A 22,239-nucleotide genomic window follows, 5' to 3' on the forward strand; every position below is an offset into this window, starting at 1 on the left:
TTTTGGGGGGAGGCCCTGGTTCCAGGACATATCCCAGAGGCATGAACTGGCTTTATGGAACCTATTCCCTATGGTGGGATACCTTACTAAGCCTTGATATGGGGGGAAGGGGCTTGGTCTTGCCTCACCTTGATATGCCAGCCTTGTTGACTTTCCAAGGACAGCCTTACCCTTTCTGAGGAGCAAATAGGGTGTAGGAAGGAAGAAAGTGGGGGGAGAGGCAGGAGAAGTGGAGGAAGGGGGAACTAGGGTTGCTATTTAAAATGAAAAATAAATTTTTAATTAAAAATATAATAGTTAAAAAACTTCTACCTTTTAAAAAAAGATTCTATTATTATTATTATTACTTATATGCTTATTTTTATATGTTTGGCTGCATTATATGTCTGTTTACCACATGTGTGCAGTGCCTATAGAAGCCTGAAGAGGGCATTGGATCTCCTAGAACTGGAGTTACAGTTGATTGTTACCCACTGTGTGGATGCTGGGAATTCAATCTAGGTCCTCTGGAATAGTGGCCAGTGATTTTAATTGCTTAGCCATCTCTCCAACTTCAGGAATGGTCTTAATGTGTAACTGATAAATGTAATATTTTAAGACTCTGATATATGTAAAGTGGTGTGTGGGGACCCACAGATGTGAGCCTGCTCAAACTTGACTGGAGGTCAGAGAGTTTGAACTCAGTTTTACTCTCTCAGTGATATTGACAACAGATGTGATTACATGAGAAATTCTGACCTGAGGTGTGGTTAATTAGTATTTTGGGTATAGAGGTGGATCTGCTCGACCTGGACCAAAGGTTGTACAGTTCAAGTCTATTCCTTGTTAATGAAGTCTGTGCATCCCTCCTCCCCTTTTGGAGTGACATATGTAAGTGTGTAGAAAATAAATGAGATGGATTCAGTATTCACTGAGTGTCCCTCCTGATTTTGTTCTGTGTTTCTGTCATTTATTTTACTTATATCTCTGTTCCTTTTGCTTCATAATTCTAATCCTCACTCTCCTATCTTGGAACATATGAATTTCTCAAGACTGTGTTTTGACAGATTGTGCTCAATGTGGGGCTTAGGATGCACAATTAATAATGCATGATGTGTGGCCAGCGGTACAGGAGAAAACATTCAGGACCCCATGAAGTGAATATTACACTGCAGGTGTAGAGGTGAGAATTGAGCACTCAATAATAGACAATAGTAGATAATAATGGAGGAAAGGAGGGAATGAGAAATCAGCAGGAGATATACATGGCATTCCCGGGAGATAAAGAAAAAAGGAGGACGAATCTATAGTACACAGGAAAAGCCAGGGACATGGAGAAAACACAGGAGGTGTAAGATGGAAGGGAAGTAATGTCCTGTGATAGAACGTAGATTAATAAAAAACGAATTAATTTAACATTTAAGAACTAGTTAGGAATAAGCCTAAGCTATAGGCTGAGTTTTCATAATTAATAAGAAATCTCCATGTCATCATTTCAGAGCTGGCTGGTGAGACAGAAAAAAGACTCATTACATCTGGCATCCAATGGAAAGGCTTGAATATCCAAACACAGGGCCTGAGAAACCTAAGAAAAGTTCTGGACAAGGAGCCAGATGTGGATTCCTAGTCCTGCAGTCTTTCTGGCAGGCTAGGTAATGCATAGGGTATTTTTGAAACAAGATATAGTAGTGTTAATTATCAACTTAAGAGATTCTACAGTCACTTGGGCGATGATTCTCTAAGCATGCCTTAGGAGGATTTTCTTGCTGCTGCTGCTACTTGGTGTGGGAAGACCCATCTTAACTGTGGAGCCCAGCATTCTCTGGGCACAGGGTTCTGAACTGCATTCTTGAAGAAATGAGTCTGAGCACTGGCATGCACTCATTACACTCTGATTCTTGACTGTGGATACACTGTGGCAGCAACTTCCAGTTCCTGACACTTGGACATCTCCACCATGAGAAATGCCAAAACAAACCCTTTCTTTATTAAGTTGCATTTGTCAGAGCAACAGGAAAAGACATTGAGGCACTGTGTGTTACATAAACCCTAGCTGGCCTGCTATTATAGGCATGAGTTACCACGTGATAGTAACTCCTGGGCTGACACAACCAGATGTTCCTGGGCAGCCAGCCAAACTCAGCTACAGTGGTATAGGAAGTCCTCCTGTATATGTGTTGTTTCATTGGAATAAAGAAGCTGCTTTTGACCAATGGCTTAACAGAATATAGCCAGACTGGAAGATATATATATATATATATATGTATGTGTATATATATACATATATATATATATATACATATATATATATATATATATAGAGAGAGAGAGAGAGAGAGAGAGAATAGGCAGAGTCAGGAAAAAGCCATGTAGCCACCCGCTGGAGACAGATGCCTCTACTGGAGCCCACTAGAACCTTGCTGGTAAGCCACAGCCACGTGGTGATACACAGATTAATAGAAATGGATTACTTTAAGATACGAGAGCCAGAAATATGCTTAAGCTATTGGCCAAACTGTATTGCAATTAATACAAATTTCTGTGTGATTATTTCAGTTTTGGGCAGCTGGGAACAAATAAGCAGCCACTGCCAACAGATTGTTGCACCAGCATGGGGCAAGAATTTCCACATAAAGTCAAGGAAAAATTTTTTTAAAAAAAGGCTTCTAGACCACAAAACAGGAGCCAAGTGCAGCTTCTTGGCGACAGCATTTTTTTTCAGATAGGCTGTGTTTAAAAGGGGAGATGTAGTCTTCTTTTAAAAAATGGCAGCTTCCTGGTTCGCCAGCACAAACAGATCTGACTCTTTTGGGAGGTCTAGCTACAGAGCATTTAAAGAGTGCTACAACTTGCTTAATGGCAACATAGACCCATTGTGTGCCTGCAAATGGAAGCATCAGCATGGCTCTCAGAGGCAGCGAACATGCCTCCACCATGTTGAACTGGGCAAAGCTAACAGGCAGATCCAAGGAGTTGGTCCTAGCCATGCCCACTTAGGATTAAAAAAGCACTCCTGTTTAGAAAATAATTACAGTTATGCAATAACAATAAATTCAGACATAAATAAACCTCTGAACAGGTCACAGTGTGTTTAAAACATATACATAGGCTTGAGAGAGAATAAAAAGAGTATAGACAGTTATAAATGGAAATAAATTATTTTAAAAAAAAATAAAAGTCTTTAAAGAGACACAGTACAGATAGTCATAGATTAAAGGAGAAAAGAAAAATAAGCCATGTAAAGATGGGATATACACAGAGAGTCTGGATTATATATATTATTGTGTTTTCTTTGAATTTTTTTTACTGTGAATGGGCTAAGTACAGAGAGACATTTCATTGTATAGGCTGCTAAGCTAAACCAACATACATATTTTAAAGGTATCATGACATCAAAATTTGGGAGTAAGGATATGTTGCTTTGAAAAAGAGGTTCAGCTTTTGTTTCTACAGAGGATGAGAACCTGTGGATTCCAGACTAAAGTGGTTTGATCAAACAAGACCCCCTGAAAAAATGGCCCAGATGGTCCAACATCCATGATAGCTTCAGAACTGCTGGCTGAGATGGACCTACCACACAGGATACCCCATGACAGACCTGATTAACAGGGCCTGCAATCAGCAGGAAGTAGTCTAGATAACAATGACCAATTTCCCTAAATGATTGTTTATAAATGTTTGTTTACATTGAAAGGGGGATATGCCATAGATATAAATACTTTGCAGTGGTATGTATCTTGGTCTAATGATACAGACTTAAGGTCAATTTTTTATACTGTGTATATGTATTTCTGCTCTTGATTAAGGTATTGTGTTTTTGTAGCTCATGAAAAGATGTAATGTATAATTGAGAAATACATGTTAACAGATAGCCATCTATATTAGTCAAGCTTGTAGTCATGTTAAGTTTTCTAGATATATATTTCAGTTAGATAGGTATTCTTCAAATCTTTCAAAGACTAACGGAATATGGCATTTAAATGTTTTAAAAACTTAGGACTTTTTATGACAATGAGACATTTCTGCTCCTTGCAGCACCAATTACTTTAAGAGGGTGATGGGCATTGACGAGCTTCCTTAAGGAGTTGGTTAGCCATTTGGGCAAGACACTGCTTTTGCCTGAACTGCTTGACTGGACATTCAGGACCCACAAAAAAATAACTGCTGAAGTTGCCTAAAGAAGGTGAGACAATCCTTCAGTGTTTGTGCTTCATGAAAGAGTCTGTGAGACATTCTGCAGGACACAGAAGAAAGTGACTGACAAACTGCCAATACAGGCATAACTGTCTTTAAAATTTCATGGAAATTTCCTGCTTCATAGAAAAATTTGCTGGATACTATGGGCCTGTAGGCTAAAGATGGGTGCCCCAGTGTTACAGAAGAACTTTGGGTGTCTGTCCAGGCAGTGAGATGTCTCTGTCAATTCTAGAGTTTTGGAAGTTGATTATAATGCACTCACTTCCTGTTAACTTAGGTAATATTATATCCTTCTGGAGTTTTGATGGAGTTACAGATTTCCTTAGTTATAAAAATATAAAGTAGATATAAATACTGTAACTATAATTCTTACTTCATACCTGTTTTGTTATATGTAATTGTGCTATGTTAAAGTTAAAACCATCTTTTTTATTTAAACAGAAAATGGGAAATGGTGTGGGAAGTCCTTCTGTAAACGTGATGATTTTATTGGTTAATAAAGAAGCTGCTTTCACCCAATGACTTAACAGAGTATAGCCAGGCTGGAAGCCTGTTAAGATATATATATATATCTGTTAAGATATATATATATATATGTATGTATGTATGTATGTATGTATGTATGTATATATGTATGTATGTATGTATATGTATATATGTGTGTGTATGTATGTATATATGTATGTATATGTATATGTATATATGTGTGTGTGTATGTGTGTGTATACATATATATGTATATATACATATATATATATATATATATATATATAGAGAGAGAGAGAGAGAGAGAGAGAGAGAGAGAGAAAGTAAGTAGGCAGAGTCAGGGAGAAGCCATGTAGTTGCCTGCAGTAGATATATGCTACTGCCGGAGCCTGATAGTAAGCCACAGCCATGTGGTGATAAACAAATCAATAGAAATCAGCTACTTTAAGATATAAGAGTTAGCCAGAAATATGCTTAAGCTATTAGCCAAACAGTATTGAAATTAATACAATTTTTTTGTGATTATTTGGGTTCTGGGCAGCTAGGAACAAACAAGTGGCCTCTCCCAGTGCTAAGGTCCACTGAGCCACTGAGGTCTCATTGGCATTTCTCTATAGGCCTCCTCGATATTCCTTGGCACCGTAGCAATTCATTTTTCAGGGGACCCTCTTTCAAGTTCTCCCCAGTCTGAAACCTAACTCAGGGTCTGTTCACACTACACTAAAATTTGTAAGCAGTTATTTTAAAATGGGTCTTCCCTCTACAGCCTGAGCTAGGCCCACAAGCGGTTAACCCAGGAACTTGGACAATTCTCAGTGCCCTTTGATTCAGCTCAGAAGAGTTGAAAATATCCTAGAAGGACCAAATGAAGATCAGGTAATCAACAGGGACTGTAAGTCAGATGCCAAAGGTTGGATGGAAAAGTGCCTTGGACTGACACAGCCTCCAAAGAAGCAAGAGTTTTATGTGGATACAGAAAAACAATAGTATGGCAGACCACTAGGAAAATAAATTTAAAAAAATTATGCTGGATTTTATAAAAACCATATATTATAGCTCTCTGTCATTGCCTGTAGTTTCTATTTCATTTGATTTCTTGAAAACATTCTCAGAGTTACACTAGCAATATCAAGTATTCTGAACATCTTCTTGCTTTGTTTTTCCCAAAATTTTATTTGCTGGTCGAAGAACATTTATAAAGAAACATGACAAAGGAATTGGACAGGGAAAGCCCTTTTGTGTAAACATCAGCACAAATGCGCTAACAAGTCAAAAGTTAGGCTTGCTGTCAAAGGAGGAGACGGATGGTAGAAGTGAGCCTGGCATGGGGTAGAAAGAGAAGCCGGGGTAGATGCAGAGACCCACCTATGTGTCAGGACTCATGGGATACTCCCACCACCAGGGTGGATGGGGTTCAGCTCTCTGTCCTCTGGCTTATTTCTCAATAGTTGAGACTCAATATCCTAAAAAAGAAAATCTCATTAGCCTACTGTGTGCCACACACCCATGACAGAGGGTAGAACTTTGACCTGTTTGGACAAGAGAGCTTGCTCAGGAGGGGTAAAGAATCCACTAAAGTAAGACAACTGATTCTAGATAAGGCTGTCTCACGCTGAACCATGAGGCCTTAGAAAAGCATTTGCATGGCATACACAAAGTCTCAAACTTGATTACTAGCCCTGGAGGAGGGTGGGTATCAGAGGACACATGGATATCTGTCTCTTGCTATTAAAAAGGGTTCAAGGGAACCTGGCTACCCAAGAGACAACTGCCTTATAGGGACACTGCAACATGGTCGCAATGTAATTGCTCCACGCATTCCTTCCCTTGACAACTGGTTAAAGGGCACTAGAAAGGGTACCTGGAGATATCTAACATGGCAGCCTGAGAAAGAGCCAAAGGGACAGAAGTGAAAGGTGCTAAGATGACATCAAAATGAAACTGGAGTCCTGACGACATAAAGGGACTGTCAGAGAAACCGAGACAGTCAGGATGAAGCTGATTGAGGAACAGGCAGGTTAAGTCATCGTAAAATGGGAGGGGTAAGTGGGACTGTGGTAAAGAGGGGCAGGTGCTGAAATGACCCTTGGAGTGTCATACCGAGTTGAGCCTCTCTTGAGAAGCGGATCTTTAGGCCACCATTCAACTCCTCGAACACCACTATCTGTACAAAGAAGGAAACAAATCAGCCAGAATATTCCAGCTCTCCTCCTGAAGCAGAACAGCATTCAAAGAAATGGAACAAGGAAGCAGGTAACACTGAGAGAAATCACCTCATTAATTCCAGGATGGAGCCAGGCAGCAGGGACATAGAGGGTTTCCTGGGGACCGATATTCCAGTATCGTCCTAGGGTTTGTCCATTGATGAATATGACACCCTTTCTCCAGCCCTGAACAAGATAGGGAGGTTTCAGATTCTAACTTTCAGATGTAAAGATAGAAAACAAACAGATCTCTATCGCAATGGCACACTAAACCTTAGCATGGGCCAAGATAGACAGGTGGAGTCGTACGTGGGAGGGTGTGCAACATATGAGCTTGTGCCACTGCCCTGTCATGGAGATTGCTCAGCATCAGTCTCTAGGAAGATTCTAATTTCCATCTCATCTCCCCAGGCCTGGCCCAAGCCATCAGAAGGGATGTCTACTTACAATCTAATTATCACCAAAACACATCAGGCTTTAAAAACATAGATCAAACTGTATAATAGCAGGAATGGTAGCCACCATGCCCTGGATGGCATGTCTTGGATGGTGAGCTCAAGCCAGTGGTAGAAGTCTCTACATCTGGGGTTACATGTAAGAACTACTGGGTCACACTCACTTAATCCGTGCCACAGAGCTTGCACCAGCCAGTCTCACTGGCACTTGCTGTGCATGCTTCTGCTGAATCTCTTCACTGTTCTTGTCCTAGCCAAAGGGTCCTCAAAGACATTCACCTTTTGAATGGCTACGACTTGCTGTGACTAAGGGGAGCTTGGTTCTCTGTCACACAACAAGGTTCATGTACTGGGGAGCTTTTCTGAAGGTTCTTTTGAGCCAGGGGCTGGGGCACAATAGCAGCAGAGAAGTGGCACCAACCTTTACTTTTATGAAGGTGTCGTGGGGAGGATCTCCGGCTCTCAAGTGACTGAGGAAAAACGCAGGGCCCTGAACACGGCTTGTAACTACTTTCCAAGACACAGGAAACTTCGGAAGTTTTCTATGGGGATCAAAGACAGTGAGACATTATACGTGTTCTCTAATGTGCCACCCGTGACCTCTTCTATAAAGCCTGGCATCCCACTCCCTTGTGGTAATGACTATGTCCTTGGCATTAATGGTACAGTAGGAAGTAACCAGCGGACAAAGGGACAATCCCTTCTCTTCTCCCAGGCATCTATGAAACTTGGCATCATTTCTTTTAGAACTCTGCATCAGGTTTCATTTTTCTCTCTGGAAATCAAAGGCTTCATCTGCAGACCTCTGAGCATCCCTCCAGCTCTCCACATCCACCCATCTGTGGTATGTTTCATTTTATTTTGTTCATCTCCAGTTCAGTGACTGAACTCAGGGCCACACATTGCTGGGTAAAATTCTCTATCCCTGATCTATAACTCCACCCTGGCCACTTTGCATCAGCTGAAGTTAAGTTTCCTACCTATATATGAACATGTTTTTCATTTCCAGGCTGTAGATTCTAAATTGTCTCAGAGGAGTCTTGTCCAGATAGATGTCTCCAGTTAGACCTGTGGAACGGGAATGGATGTGGGAGTGAAGGAGTTGAGCAGGGCAGAGATATGCACGGGCTGCAGTCAGGGTTCTCCCTGATGGAAGTTGCTCTCTTGGCTTCATCTGGCTGGAAAGTTCCTATAAACCCCATAGATTTCCCCCTTTCTCTTGGTGGTGCTGAGGATTAAACCACCTGGACTCAATAGGCTTCAGGCATGCTAGGCAAATACTCTATCATTATGTTACCTAAACTCAAGCCCTACTCAGACATTATCCTCTGGAGTGTACACTCCTAGAAAGGGCCTCACAGTCCACATTAACGGCACAAAATCACGGCAAGCACTGCAGATCTGATCAGCACAGGATTCTGGCTAGCTTGATACTCAGGTTTGTCAAAGCACTGATGGAAAAAATCGTGTGTGGTGTGACTCTGCTCAGGAGGACAGGACCCAAGCAGAAGGATAAACACAAGACCTGGATTCCTGACAGTGAAGACTTGGTATCCCTAGAGAGGAGCCCTAACCTGGCGCATCACCATAGCTTTCTTCTGCTGGCACCACATTCAAAACACTCACTGAGTGGCAGGGTTATATCTCTGGCTGGGCAACTAAAGAACACAAAAATCTCACAGTTTCTGTACACAGGTGTCTCGTTACCAAAAACATATGCTCTTTTCCACACACAAACCTGTTCCTAACTGCCACCATCCTGCGGAGGAGCAATAGCTTCTGATGCTCCACTACCTTAGCTGTCTTCTTCCAGGACCCACCTTTTCTCTCTTTGTTGATATCCAACCCAGAAGAGAGTCGGCCTAGGTTCTCCACCAGGATCCTCAGGATCTGGGTTTTCATGGATGGCTATTCAAGAGAGACCAGAGTAAACCTCACTTGGCACCTCCCTTAGACTGTCTACGCCTCCCTGGAGCTGGGACAGGCCATGAGCAGGTGACTGACAGATCATAGGTCACAGGACCCTGTAGGTGTCCAGCTATGGGACAGGCAAGCCCTTGTACTCCTGCTTTTCCTCTTCCTTCCCTGAAAAAGTCATCTGAACATTTAAACAAGGACTCTCTTGGATGGTGACCAAGCCAGCCTTCTCTGGGCAGTGAATATTCAAGGGGGAGGGAGGTGGTGTTCTCTCAAAGAACATTCACCAAGACCCCTAAGATGTATACAACCCTCCCTGGGATTGCTGGGTTCCTCTTCATGGAGCAGACCACGGCAGAGGAGTGAGAATAATCTATAATAAGCCCTCACTAACTCTTGGGCCCAGGCCTAGCTGGAACTGGAATGTCTCATCCATGAACTGTGTTAAATACATTTTTCACAAGAAGCAGCTCGTTCTTGAAACGATCTAGGACTCCTATGTATTTGTTATCCAAAAACACCTGGAAAAGAAAAAAGAGACGACTGTTAGTGCCTCATAAAAAAAGGAAGGAACGCAGTCCTGAAAATGCAATAAACCAAGCAAGAGGCAGAATGAATTCCATGTCTCCCAGAGCTGCATAGCCTCACAGGGTCACTAAGAACAGGTGATGGTTTAAGTAGTGCCATGAGAGGACGCAGGAAGTGCAGCCTGGGCCAGAGCTCTCAGTGAAAACTGGAACCTGGATCAAGTGTGGGCAAGGAGGGGGAGAAGTCTAAAAGACCTGTAGGAAACTAGAGGAGAAGGGAGGTAGGAATGGGTAAGCATTATCAAGGAAATGTTAGCAAGGGAGGAGATGGAACTGAGGGACAGAAACTGTTCTGTGTTTGTCTTCCTTACCCCCATGGTTTCTACCCTTCCAGGGGCTCAACTATGCTGGACACACCCAATTTCAGTCTGGAGTGCTTGCTGTCACATTCTAACTGATTTTAGGGGTACCCTGCATGGACCCATTTTCCCTATTACCTATTCTGCTGGGAGATTTTTGTCAACTTGACCAACTACTGTCTCCTAAGAAGAGAGATCATCAATTGAGAAAAGTCTCAGATTGACTGGCCTGTCAGCTAGCCTGTGAGCAATCTTGCTAATGAATGATTTCTGTGGGAGAGCTCAGCCAGTGTGGGTGGTGCCACCTAGAGCCAGTGGTTCTGGGTTGTGTAAGAAAGCAGGCTGGGTGAGCAAGCCAGCGGTAGTCTCCTGGGTCTTGCCTTGAGGTCCTGGAAAGGCTTCCATGATGATGGACTGTAACCTCCAAGACAAATAAGCCTTTCCCCATTGCCATTTTGGGTCATGATGTTTATGGCAATAGCAGAAAGACAAACTAATAGAACTACTATATTGATTAAACACCAGATAAACCACCAGAGAACCCTAGCCAGGCAAGACAACATAAGATTAATTTACTTCCTAGATTAATTCATCTAAATCAGTTTTTTCAAATGTAATTTGCCTAGTAAACTGTAACAATAAAAATCCTTAAGTCAGAAAACAGAAGTATTCCGAATGTCAGGTTACCAGATTCTAATTACAGAAGTTACATATTTGATGATCTTTTAAAAGCCTGCTGTTGAATTGTCTTTTTTGAACTCATGGTGTCTAGGTTGAAGAGCACAAAGAAATGATCACAACACCCTCCAAGAGCAGTCACGGTGCTATGAGCAGACTTGAGTACAGGACATGAGAGGAAGAACAGGCCACAGCCAAGCTGCTTTGCAGACATGGAGAAGGCTGGCTCAGGAGTCAGCTGGAGGGGGGCAGCAAGCAGAGATGTGTAAGATAGAATACTTATCCTATGCAGAAGACTCATGGCACTCTGAGGGATGGCAAGTAGGAGAGGAGGGTAGAAAGTGATGGAAGGGTCTGAAACAGGAAGACCTGCTTTGTATTTTCAGAGAAGACACCAACTAAAGCAGCAGAGGCCTACATAAGAAAGCAATGGCCAAGACCTGCTACACCACAGAGGGGCCACGAGAAAATATCGAACAAAGACAAGGTGACAAAGGAACTTATGGACAGAGATTATATGTGGGAAACTGAGAGTCCACAAACGAGCACAGGGCTGACTTAGAAAAGCAGTGCATGCACCCTGGGAAAAGCCAATGAAACATATAGTAAGCACAGATAAACATCTACCAATGTGTAAGAAAGATGTCTCTGCAGCAAAAAAAGGGAAGGAAGGAAGGAAGGAAAAGAAGGAATAGAAGGGAGGAAGGAAGGAAGGAAGGAAGGAAGGAAGGAAGGAAGGAAGGGAGAGAGAGAAAGAGAAAAAAGAAAGAAGAAGGTGAAGGGGAGAGGGAGAAGGCTGTAGTTATAAAGATACAAAGATGAAAGTGTAAGGAGAAACCTGATGGCATATAGAAGTATAGAATCTGATAGCAGTATATGGTCAGATCTAATCTCCATTCTTGGGAGTCAGGGGCAGATAGATCTCTGTCCATTTTAGGCCAGCCTGGGCTACATGGTTTAGGCTCAATGTGAAAAACAAATAAACGAAAACCAGAAGTATAGGTTGAGTACTGTTTATCCAAAATGCTTGAGGCTAAACATTTCAGATTTGGGAGGTTTTCAGGGTTTAGATTTTCACAGACTTCAGAAGTTAAATATATTTGTGGTCCATTGTGGTGGCCTATGCCTTTAATCCCAGCACTCAGTAGACAGAGGAAAGTAGATCTCTGAGTTCAAACCAGTCTATGGAGCTAACTCCAGGACAGAGAAACCCTGTCTTAAAAACATATATATATATGTGTGTGTGTGTGTGTGTGTGTGTGTGTGTGTGTGTGTGTGTGCGTCTGTGTGTGTACATATGTATCCATAGATAGATAGATAGATAGATAGATAGATAGATAGATAGATAGATAGGAGAAAGAGAGAGATCTTCAAAGTACCAGAAATTGTTATGTGATGTGGGCTCCTGGGTGAAAGAGTTATCAACAGACTGACCCATCTTCAATGGCTGTGAGCTACAATAATGATCATGTGTCAACATACGCACAAGGTACATTAATGGCGTCAATGTTATGGGCATAAACAATTGCCTTCTGATGGGATTTAGGTCCTGCTCTAGGAGAAAACATATATGTGGTTTTGTACATCTGAATAAGCTATGGTTGAGGAGCACACAGGTCCCAGAGGAGAACTATTATTCTCCTAAATGGACACAAATTCTAAACCCATCGCACTATTCATAGACTACAGTAGCTTAGGGTCCTCATCAGAGAAGTTTCTTCATGAAGTTTAATCATGGGCAGTGGTTAAGCAGAAACTTCCTGACCAAAGTGCAGAGAACAAGTACTTGAGGACTGCACAGCCACAGGTGGGATCTCCATCACTCCCCACCCAAATCTCAGGGGTCTCCTTGAGAAAAGGGAGGATAATATTGTAAGGGCCAGATGTCAGGGGACCAGACCAACACATTGTCTTCTGCACATGCCAGGACTGCTGCCCATGAACTCACAGTAGTTGTGGCTGCCTACATAAGACCTAAAGAAGACCCAGCCTGTCCATATTCTAACATGGGGATGGGAGAAGCTCAGTAACTGCCAATGGTAAGTGAGGGGCTATTGACAGTTGATAGCTTCTGGGAAAAGGAGAGTCTCTTTCCTTTAAGGATGTGATCCCAGTAGATGGACCATATACCCATACTCAGAGGCAGCCCAATTAGACTCTGTGGGTTATTAAAAAAGAAAAAGAAGAAAGATGAAGAGGAGGACAAGGACATGAGAAGGGGGAGAAGAGGAAGAGGAGGGGGAAGACGAAGAAGACACAAAGTTGGAAGCAGAAAGGGGTGGACCTGGAGGAGTTAGTGGGTGGAGTGGGAGTAAAACTATCAAATACATTGTATGAAATTTTCAAAGAATTGATAAAATATTCTATGTTTTAAAAAGTAAAATAACTCTCTGTAATGTGTGTGTATGTGTATGTGTGTTTATGTGTGTGTGCATGTGTGTGTATTCATATGTATTGTGGGTCCACATGCCCATGCCTGTGCCTTTGGAGTAAAGTGGTTAACACTTGGATTTGATCACCAATCACTCCTACCTTATTTTAAGGCAGAGAGTGTCTCCTTATTGAACTTCGAGCTCGTGTTTCAGCTAGATTGACTGATTGACCATCGAACTCCTAGGATCTTCCTGTCTCCACTCCCCTGAGCTGATCTCATAGACATATGGAACCACGCCTGACTTTCTAAAGAGGTTCTGGGAGTCTGAGTCCAGGTCTTCATATTTTGCTGTGAACACTATTCCCTCTGAATCATCTCCCCAGTCCCATCTGGAATTGTTTGCACATCACACTTTCACTGAGCATTTCTGACTGTGGACTAGGAATATCCAACCTGAAACCTTGGGAAAAAGTGATGTGGAAAAGACGAAGAGCAGGGAACTGTCAGAATACAAGATCAGCTCTTAACTTGGAGTGGGATGGAACCTTCAGCGGCTGCACTGTTACTTCCCAGCTGCACGTGCTTTGAAAGGCTTTCATGATTCCTGAGGATTTTCTACTTGGAACACATCACAACTTGGTGCTTTAAGACTTAAATGACAAGAGCCAACTTCTCATATGCTATATAAATATTAGGAGTTAATACATGGTAAGAATAGGGACTACAAAGTACCCCCTGGACTTAAGAACACTATCGTCTCCTATAAAAGTATATACCTAAGCATGTCTATGTCTAGAAGACTTCACTGAAGGACAGATGACAAGCAACAGAGATAATTTTCTGAAGGACGAATGAGTTGACCACCAATTAGACATTCACCTCAGTACCACAGGGTGATATTAACAGGAAAGTGCCATTAGGAACCACAGATTCCCTACCTGTCCTCGGTCTTGAATATGACCCTTTGTGGTGAGGAGGCCTCCATTGAAGATGGTGGTCTCATAAAGCGTGTACCCAAAGGACTGGCCGTCCCCTTGGTTCACAGGCAGCTGCTCCATGGAGAGTGGCTTGACAGACTTGGCTGGCTAAGGCAGGGACAGAAGTGACAAACAAAGGGTCAGGCTAGAGACAAGAATCTCACAAGTTGCCACCCATAACCCACTTCTCCAGAGGGATGACCCCAACAGCTTTGCAAAAAGGAATACTGAAAAGGAATACACCATGATAATCAATCTTACATATAACATATAGATTATCTTTGTTGATTTCTCAACCAATCTCACATTTCACTGTGCATGCCAGCCAGGGAATTATTCTTATAATTTAGATGAAGAGTTGAATCCAGGAGAAGCACAGACATTGTGGCATATGCCTGTAATCCCAGTGGATGGGGAACAGAAACAGGGGATTTCTGTGGCAAGTCACCAGAAGGACTAGCCAGAACTGATAAGTTGCAAGTTCAATGAAGAGATTCTGCCTCAGTATAAAAAAAACAAATAAGCAAGTAAACAAATTTAAGCCAGCCTTGTTGGTCTACAGAGCTAGTTCCAGGACAGCCAGAGCTACACAGAGAAACTCTTTCTTGAAACACCAATCAACCAACTAAACAAATAAATAATATTTAAAAAAATAAAAAAGTGCATAAGGATAGGAAAGGCACATAACATCCACTTTGGACCCTTTTATGTATGTTTAATGAAGAGGCCCTCCCTGCCTTAAAATAAGGTAGGAGTGATTGGTGATACGCAGTGTTAACCACTTTCCTCCAGAGGCACATGCATGGGCACGTGGACCCACCATACATGAATACACACACATGCAAACACACACATGCAGGCACACATACACACACTTATACATACTACACACAACAACAACAAAAGCCCTAAGAACCCCTTAGAGAAACAGATGAGTCCAAGTCTGAGGATGCTCACAGCCTAGATCCTCCAGGGGAACAAGCAACAAAGATGTTAACAGCTCTGGGTGTCCTCTCAAGAAGACACAGAAGCCAAGAAGGGTCCTGATCGACTATAATGGGCCACTGTGAGCATCAAAGAGACTATGGTGGCATACAAACATGCCAAACTGTGCACATTTATAACCATACAAAGAACCCCAGCAGCAAAACATCCCACTGCACCTTTGAAAGTCACATGAATTTATTTTTTTGATTAAAGAAATACTTGAACTCACCAGTTTTCTGTACAAACAATTTTTATAGGTAAAAAGCTGATGAAAGAAGTTGTCTACAACTAAAGTTAATAAATACAAAGGAAATATAGAATTAAAGCATTTCCAATTTAATTTATCTTTGTTTGTTAAATTATCCAATTTAATTTATCAGCATTTAATGAAATGTTGGCTTTCTTTATCAACATGGTTTATCTCATTTCACCTGTACCTCTGTCTTTCCTCTCTACCCTTTATAAAATAATTTTGTGATTATTTTACATGTATGGGGTTTGCCTGTCTGTGTGTTTGTGCACTATGTGCATGCAGTTCCCTTGGAGTCCTGAAGAGGGTATTGGTTCCCCCTGGAACTGGAGAAACAGATATTGTAGTCCATTGGGTCTTATAGAAGGGTAACGAGTGTTCTTAACCACCAAGCCATCCCACTAGCCCTACATGATTATTTTAAAGCTTATGTCAGTTGCCACCAAAATTCAACATTCATCTAAAAAAGGGGAGACATTTAAAAAAAATCATCACTACAGTAACATAATCACAATAAAAGTAGTGATGGTTATAATTCCCTAACACCAGATTTTTAAGGAAGTTTTTAGCAATGGACTCTCTATTGATGTACCGCAAATACTGGCAGCGTGGTTAATTTCAATGCAATAAGATCAATTGTTGTCTAAAGCCGCTGGTTAGGGATCAGATGAAGAACGTTGAAAATGAGCAAGTGTTCTAGCAGAACCTAACCACCCCAACAAGCAGTATAACCACCTGAACTGCCCTGGGGCTATGATGCACAAAAGCACAACAGTGCCACCTATGAAGGAACTAACAAAAGAAACACACAAAAGAAAAACAGTGGCATGCTGGTGCATATAAATGTCATCCTGTCACAAAGGAGGCAGAGGGTCAGCCTGGTCTACCTAGCAAGACCCTATCTCAAAAACATAAATAAGTAAAAAATAAAATAGAAAATATGGAGCTGAGTTGATAAAGAGTACCGAGCCTGGTTCCCACCACCACATAAACCCAACCTGCTGTCACAAGTCTGTACTCAGCCCCTCTGTGACACTTGGCTTCTGTTGTGACCTTGTCCACACTGAACATTGTTGTGTAATCCTAACCGCAGTTCTCCAAACGTACAGCCCTCCCTGTCTTTGAAAGTGTCTGAATGTGGCCAACAGCGGGGGCTGACTGAGAAGCAAAGGACAATGGCGCTGGGCTCTGATTCTTCTGCATGGACGGGCTCTGTGGGAGCCTTCTCAGCTTGGTCGATCACCTTCCTGGACCTGGGGGGAGTTGGGAGGACCTTGGTCTTAGCATAGAGTAGGGAACCCTGATGGCTCCTTGGCCTTGAGAGGGAGGGAGGGGAGGTATGGGTGGAGGGGAGGGAGGGAAGGGGGAGAAGGAGGGGAGGGAAGGGAGAGGAGGAGGGGAGGGAAGGGGGAGGAGGAGGGGAGGAGATGGAAATTTTTAAATATAAAAAAAATAAACCGTGAAAAAAAAAAAGAAAGTGGATCCCAGAGTGCCTCAGTTTCTCTGCCTCCCACGTCACCCTGCTGCCATGTCATTTACTCCCGTTCAGTCTTCAGCCACAATGCTGCACTGACTGGATGTCTGTGGAATCCTGGGACTGCCCAGCACAGGGCCTGTATCTCCATAGCCCTGATGATGAAGCTCAGTTCCTCCACCTATAGCCAATGTCCCTCCTGTCGGTTCTTCATTCATTCTTCTTACTCATTAGACTGGAGACTGTCTAGACTAACATCCTGATAATACCGCTCCAAGATATTGACATTTGGTGAGTTTTATAGGGATGAGCATGCAGTGTTTCCTCAGACCAGTTTTCAATCTGTGCTCCCGGGAGCCCTAGTTAGAAGTGACAGCATCGTAGAGAAGGGATAAAAGTTCAGCACCCAGAACTAACTCCCTGACTAACCTAGTTTGTGTTTTATATGTTAAACTTAGCGATAAGTTTAGAGAAAGCCTCCCTCTAAGAAAACAAAAGATTAAAAGTCATTGCCCTAGGTTGGGTCCATTCTAACACCTTAATAAGGCAGGGGATAGGGCTGGAGAGAGGGCTGAGTGGTGAGAGCGGGCACTGCTCTTGCAGACGACTTGGATTCAGTTCCCAGCCCTCATGTAGTCACTCCCAATAGTCTCTAACTACAGGTCCAGGGGATCCGAGGCCCTTTCTGGCCTCTACAGACACATGTGTGGTCCACGTACAAACATGCAGGCAAAACACTCGCACATCAAATGAATCTTTAAAAGAGAGAGAGGAAGGAAGACAGGAAGGATGGAAGGAGGAAGAAGAGAAGGGAGAGAGAATGTTCACAGCTGGGTCATGAAAGGGCGTTCCAGTATTACACAAGTTTAAAGCATTTCGTCACTTATAAACATCTAATCTGAGTTCTTATAATGTGTTTCCTATTCTGAATGGCAAAACTTGAAAGGAACTAACACTTCCAAGAATTACTTTGGTTCCTTGGTCATCTACCTCCTTATCTTTGAACGAACTCTTTATCTCCTATCTTTTTTTTTTGTCCCTAAAGTGATGGCATGTGTCAATATCCAAGAAACAATCACCTGGTCCAGATAGGGCAGGACTTCCCACAGGGTGAGGAAATGTAAGAGTGTCAATGACTTGTATGCAGTCATCCGTACAGGTGTTGGTTGAATGACCGGGGAAACATCTGCAATGAAAAGGACATGGCTGGCCATCGTAGACCTACTCCAACACCATTCAGAGACATTAGGTACCCTGCTCTCACACAGTCTCCACAAATAAAGGACCCAGTCACTCTCTCTTATATCCTAACTCCGGGAGGAAGTAAAGCATGTACTAAGGAGTGAGGGTCCTCTCGTATCCTTAAACATCCAAAGAAGGACCCTTATTGTATTAGAAAGAAAGGAGTATGATGACCAAGCTGGTAGACAGAGAAATCTCAAATTACCTGTTCATTTGAATCTCCTAACCACCAGTTACAAATACACTTGTTCTCAGGTTCTAACTCCTCTTCCCCCACTTCAACCCAGACATGCTTGCTGAAGTTTTAGAGGATGGCACAGCTAAGATCAAGCAAAGTGGCCTCATGCTGAGCAATTGGCAGCAGACACTTTATCTTGTGTATTTCCAGTGCTGATGATAAACTGGATCAAACTGGGTTTCTCCCCCAAAAGGTCTTCACACATCTGCCACCCCTCTTCCCAGAGCAGATCCCATTGGAGACATCTAAGTTACCATTCAGACTGAAGCTGCTGCCGAGTACCTGTAACAGAGTGAAAAAGTTCTTGAAACACCCGATACTCGGGTGTGTATTTGCCAGCCTCTGACACCAGTGCACAGTAATCTAAAGAACAAAGAGAAATGTGTCGTTTTCCCCAAGAAAACCTTAGGATTAGCTTCTTTCCTTAAGAAGAGAAAAAAAAATCCCTTAGTTCAGAGCAAAAAGATTCATGATTCATCAACCCCCAGAGGAGAGCTCTGGGTATATGGTAAGTGAATTCCGTATATGTTAGTCCAAACTAAAAGGCATCTGCTAAGCTTTGATGGGTATGGAGGTGTTACCCCAGAGGCAAACTGCACCAATCTCTGGGCCTGTGAGCCACCACCCCATTAAATGTTTATCTTTATATGAGTTGCTGGTCATGGTGTCTCTTCACAACAACAGAAACCCTAATTAAGATAGAGGCTAAGAAAGATACATTTGCGGATATTCTGGTACTCTTAGGGGACCCAAAGCAACAGGTGAAGCAAGGCTCTAACTCTTCTGACTGCTCACAAAGTTACAAAAAGCCAAGACCCCAACAGCTAGTGTGGTCACAAACAAATACTAAATGTTCAGTCTCCAGCACACAGAAACTCAAGACAGAGGAAGAGGAAGGGCCTAACCGGGCATGTTCCAGATTCAACAAGGAAGCAGCCTAGATTAGAGATAATTCTGGGAGCCAAGTACTTGCCATAGCTGGTTACTACAGGTAGATAACCATTAGAAGAGCTAGCTCCACCTATGAAACCGAAGTTGGTGCCACCATGGAACATGTAGAAGTTGAAGGAGAACCCAAGGATGAACATCTCCCGTACATCCTTCATTAGCACTGCAGAAAGGTGGGAAGAAAGGGGGAAGCAGGGGTGGGATTAGGATGGAAGAATTCAGTTTGTAGTGGATGTTCAAACTACAGACCTGAAATCCTCAAGATCTGCTAGAGCCTGTGCGCAGAAAATCATATCAGATGAGCCAGGCCTGGTTAGAGTAGATGACAGTGTTTGTTTTCATGATCAAAAATCACTTATTACTTTTTTTTCTAGGTTTCATATTTGAGGGAATCTTTCTTTCTAGCAGACAAACATAAACTTTCTAGTATATCAAGTACTGCCCTTAACTTTTTAAGGTCATATGTCCAGGGTACTATTTCTAAAGCACTAAACAACTTCTTAGTGACAAGTCTGAAATGATGTCACCAGTCACATTTACCTCCAACTCCACTTGAATGGCCATCATCCATTCTCCAGAGAGAGTAAGAGAGTGATGAGTCAAAATCAGCCAAGTAGGGATTATACCACTTCCTGCATCTATTCCCAGCACACCTTCATTGTATTTCCCCCTTCCAGAAGAACTAACTCATTCTCATTACTTTTATAGCATAGTGAAATGTATATAAAATGAAAACTACAGAAACATAACTTCCTTTTCCAATGACCCCATAGGTGCTCAGCCTATGGCCACTCCATCTGAGCAGATGTCTGCAGATGTCTAGATGGTATCTACTTAGGTAAGTAGATGTTAAGTGTTACAACATCTGAGAACCTTCTCCCTAAACCTCAAGTATATTAACCAACAAGAAAAAAAGAAACAAAATAAAGAACCAGACCAATGCAACTGTAAAGGCATAAGGAGGGCTCACTCTGTGGATCTCCAAAGTGGCGGGCAACGCCCCATGTGTCGGAAGAGTCTGTTGTATACACCATCATCAGTATGGGGCTTCTGCCCTGAAGGAAAAAAAAACACATCAGTTCAGGAAACTCTTCCCCAATTCTGCAGCCCTGAACAACCTGCAAAGGAGCTGTGATGCCCAGGGCTTCAGCACTTTAACTGAAAGCAGCCTGCCGCTCCCAGCAGCTCTGAGTCCTACTCTCCCGTTCCCACATGATCTTCCCAGCCACATCGTCTCCTCGTGTGACTTCACTGACTTCATTTTTTCCAAGCTTTGGGGGTGGGCAGGTGTCAACTGCTATTTTAATATTATACTTTCAAGACATCCTAAAAGTAGAATTTGGAAATTTCTAAAAATAGTATCTTTTTATTCTCCTGGGTGACCTGAGTAAAGGTCGGGTAAGAAACAGCAGACACAGAGGAAGGATCTCAATGATGTTCAATTACAGGGGCTGCTTAGGTTAAGGGATCATGACAAGTGCTGGGCTTTCAACTATGGCAGAAGCCAATGCCCTCAAAACCAGAGTGAACAAGAGTTAGGACTACAGCACTCAAACACTATGGCCTGTGGACCAAGTGTTCTGGATGTATACAGCTTGAACCTAAAACCACCTGAAACAGATAGTTAAGGACACCGCAGACTCAGATTTTAACTCAACTATTATTACTAAGGTTTCCCTCAATAAGTGAGCCAAGAAGTCCTGGGTAGGGAAAGAAGCAAAGTGGCTATTATGTCTGAAAGGCCTTTACTTGAATGGATTCGAGTTCTTCGTATGTTTCTTTCTTTATGTTCTTCATGTGGACAGTGGCCAGCACTGTGGGTGGAAAGAACACACGTGAGATCCTGCCGTGAGCACACAGTACAGACTCTCCCAGAGCCGTGCTGCAGAATCCAGACCACAACTCTTGGACATCTGCCTCCCAAACTCTCACTTCAATACTGTTGTATCCAGAACTAGCGATAAAGATGTCACACTTATAGCCACAGAAGCGCATATGAATAGATTTACACATTGCCCTTCACTTAGAACTTATAATGATGGTCTTGAATGTTAAAAAGTGGTTAAAATATGCCACATGCGGCAAATTAATACATGAAAAGCAAAGGAAACAATTGATATTCTAAAATTTGATGTTTTTGGTTTGGGGGTCAAATCCAGGATCTCTTTTATGCTTGTGTTCTAGATCAGATCACTCTTGTGACCTTTAAATTACAACAGAGAAGGACACACACACACATACACTAAAAAAAACTAAGGACGAGAGCATTGGCAGAGAATGGAGTTGACAAAATCACTTAGAGGGAAGAATTCAAGAATTGCTTTATTGCTTTTCATAGTCTTGGTCCCTATGCATCCATTCTTTCCTCTTTGCATGTTGATCCCATGTACACATGCTAAGCAAGTGCTTGACCCCTGACAGTTATTCCCTCCCACCCGACTCCCAGCCCTGCTTTTATTCTCTGGACTCATTTGTTCCAAGAACGGCCAGGGCTGGGTCCATGGCAGTACCACTGCTCTGAAACCCCTCCATTCTTTGTGGTTCAGTCAGGGACACTTGTCACAGCTGGAGACAACTTACTTGTGTCTCAGCTGTTCCCTGTGCTAGGCCTCTCAGCATTTGAAAGGGAGGAGTAACGCTCTGGTCATAGCAGCTGCTATGCACCAAGAGTGGGTCCTACGTCCTAACTCAGTTTTGACCACAAGTTCTTACCACCGGGAAATGAAAGGATGAATCATAGAAACACTTGTTCTTTTTCAAGTTGACCAGTGTAGAAATAAGTGCAACCGATACCATACCGTTTTTCACGTGGCCCTTTCTCAGATGCAGGCCATCGTCTGCAGTCATGAGCAGCTCACTGATCCCTCTTGACACCAAAGCCTGGGGAGAAAGTCAGTAAGAGAAATAAATGGGTTGCCCTAGCACCGTGAGATTGCTTCTTCCTGGG

The 22,239-nt window shown here is 42.7% G+C and overlaps 1 protein-coding gene across 1 annotated transcript in view; it reads right to left on the bottom strand.

The window, feature by feature from the left end:
• Positions 1-6,685: 6,685 nt before the first annotated feature.
• Positions 6,686-22,239, bottom strand: part of LOC119809299 (beta-galactosidase-1-like protein 2) — a 36,034-nt gene continuing 20,480 nt past the window's right edge. Inside the window, exons 7-19 of the mRNA XM_038322151.1 lie at positions 22,091-22,172; positions 21,042-21,106; positions 20,263-20,347; positions 19,318-19,455; positions 18,627-18,707; positions 17,944-18,050; positions 14,115-14,261; positions 9,691-9,759; positions 9,142-9,229; positions 8,302-8,389; positions 7,743-7,863; positions 6,936-7,052; positions 6,686-6,826 (exon numbers count right to left, since the gene is read on the bottom strand). Coding sequence (XP_038178079.1) covers positions 6,686-6,826; positions 6,936-7,052; positions 7,743-7,863; positions 8,302-8,389; positions 9,142-9,229; positions 9,691-9,759; positions 14,115-14,261; positions 17,944-18,050; positions 18,627-18,707; positions 19,318-19,455; positions 20,263-20,347; positions 21,042-21,106; positions 22,091-22,172 — 1,329 coding nt within the window. The remainder of the gene's footprint in view (positions 6,827-6,935; positions 7,053-7,742; positions 7,864-8,301; positions 8,390-9,141; positions 9,230-9,690; positions 9,760-14,114; positions 14,262-17,943; positions 18,051-18,626; positions 18,708-19,317; positions 19,456-20,262; positions 20,348-21,041; positions 21,107-22,090; positions 22,173-22,239) is intronic.

This window comes from Arvicola amphibius, chromosome 3 (assembly GCF_903992535.2).
Source record: "Arvicola amphibius chromosome 3, mArvAmp1.2, whole genome shotgun sequence".
Classification (NCBI taxonomy): Eukaryota; Metazoa; Chordata; class Mammalia; order Rodentia; family Cricetidae; genus Arvicola; species Arvicola amphibius.